The following is a 1583-nucleotide window of genomic DNA, read 5'->3' on the forward strand; positions in this document are numbered from 1 at the left end:
AAGTCCACTGAGTATATTATAGTACTCAGCCCTGCATATGTTTTCCCTATGTGCAGGTTGATCGGCGACGAGTGGTTGGCGGTGTTGAGCAAATTAATTAAATTGATGTGATTGTCTTGAAACTCCGAGTGTCGTCGTGTCTTCACACATGACTTCACTCTTCTCTTGGATGCTTCCGCTAAAACATGATTACTCTTATCGTTGGGTTGATACTGAAACTATTGGATTCTTATTTTGGATATTGAGACATGTTACATTTTGGCTTATTTTGAACCATGCCATTTTGACCTAAATTATGATAGTCATTTTTCATTGGATTTCAATGCTAAAGCGTCACCTTTTTTTTCTTATACTTAATTGTTCATTAAATACTTTGGTCAAACATCTTTGATGAAACCCTAGCCTATTTTCCTTGTTGCAATCAAGTCCGTTTAAGTCGCGATCGCCGCAATTATTCTACCCTAGAAGGGCGATCGTGACAAACACTATGGTCATTTTACGAACACCGCTCATTATAGAGATTTCCACTCAACTGAGTGACAATCCAACGGCGAAGTTAAACACCCTGGATCTGATTTTAGCTCATTGCACGCCACAATCCATGTGGGTATCTTGCACACCTCAATCAGAGTTCGTTAAAGAACACTATGGTCATTTTACGAACATCGCGCATTGTAGAGATTTCCACTCGACTGAGTGACAATCCAGCGGTGAAGTGAAACACCCTGGATCCGATTTTAGCTTACTTTTGGGGTCTTAATAAACATAGATTTTGCATATTTCTAAGACCTAGATTTGACTCGTTTTGCCTGTCAATCTCAAGTTTACAATAAACCATCACCCGTTGGCGCACTCAACGACCGCGACTTCGTTCAGCAGACCGCTTGGCGGGTCCGAATCCACCACTTTTCATTTTCAACCCTTTTTCTGCCTTTTTCTAAGTCTATTTATACAATTCTTAAAAAAACACGTCAAAATACCGATTTGTATAAAATATGCAATTAAAGTAGATATCTTGTATATATGACATTTAAAATGATCTGAATCTATCCCTTAATACATGCATAATCCATGTTTAACATATACTCAACAAACTAATCAAATATCACAATCGATATAGAATTGGTTGCAAACTAATTAATCACGTAATAAAACTAAAAAATAGGAACATCAAAAACCCAATCAAACCAACAAAAATACGAGTTTATTAAATCCACATTGCTTCCCAGAAATCTCTCCGGATCAAATCTTTCAGGGTCTTCCTAGGCATCTGGATCTCTCCCGATGGCCCACACATTTACAAGAACTCGTGATTTGTTGGGTATGTGGAAGTCGTCCACCTCGCATTCTTCCATTGCCTTGTGGGCAAGGATGGGGCCAACGGGGTGGAGTCGCATGGATTCTTTAATGACACAATCAAGGTATTTAAGGCTGGGGAGATGGGATTCATCCACCCTTTGGTTTAACCCTACAATTTCTTCTAGCTTCTTTTGAAGTTTTTTCTTTGCTTTCGGATGCTTAATTAGTTCAACCATTGCCCATTCCGTTGTTGCTGCCGAAGTGTCCATCCCAGCTAGCACCAT

General features: G+C 39.4%; 1 protein-coding gene across 1 annotated transcript; it reads right to left on the reverse strand.

The window, feature by feature from the left end:
* Nucleotides 1-1262: 1262 nt before the first annotated feature.
* Nucleotides 1263-1583, reverse strand: LOC121776698 (cytochrome P450 71AU50-like). Its single transcript, XM_042173879.1, has one exon. It carries the CDS (start codon nt 1581-1583, stop codon nt 1263-1265), a length of 321 nt encoding a protein of 106 aa, XP_042029813.1.

Source organism: Salvia splendens, chromosome 18, assembly GCF_004379255.2.
Source record: "Salvia splendens isolate huo1 chromosome 18, SspV2, whole genome shotgun sequence".
In the NCBI taxonomy this organism is placed as follows: domain Eukaryota; kingdom Viridiplantae; phylum Streptophyta; class Magnoliopsida; order Lamiales; family Lamiaceae; genus Salvia; species Salvia splendens.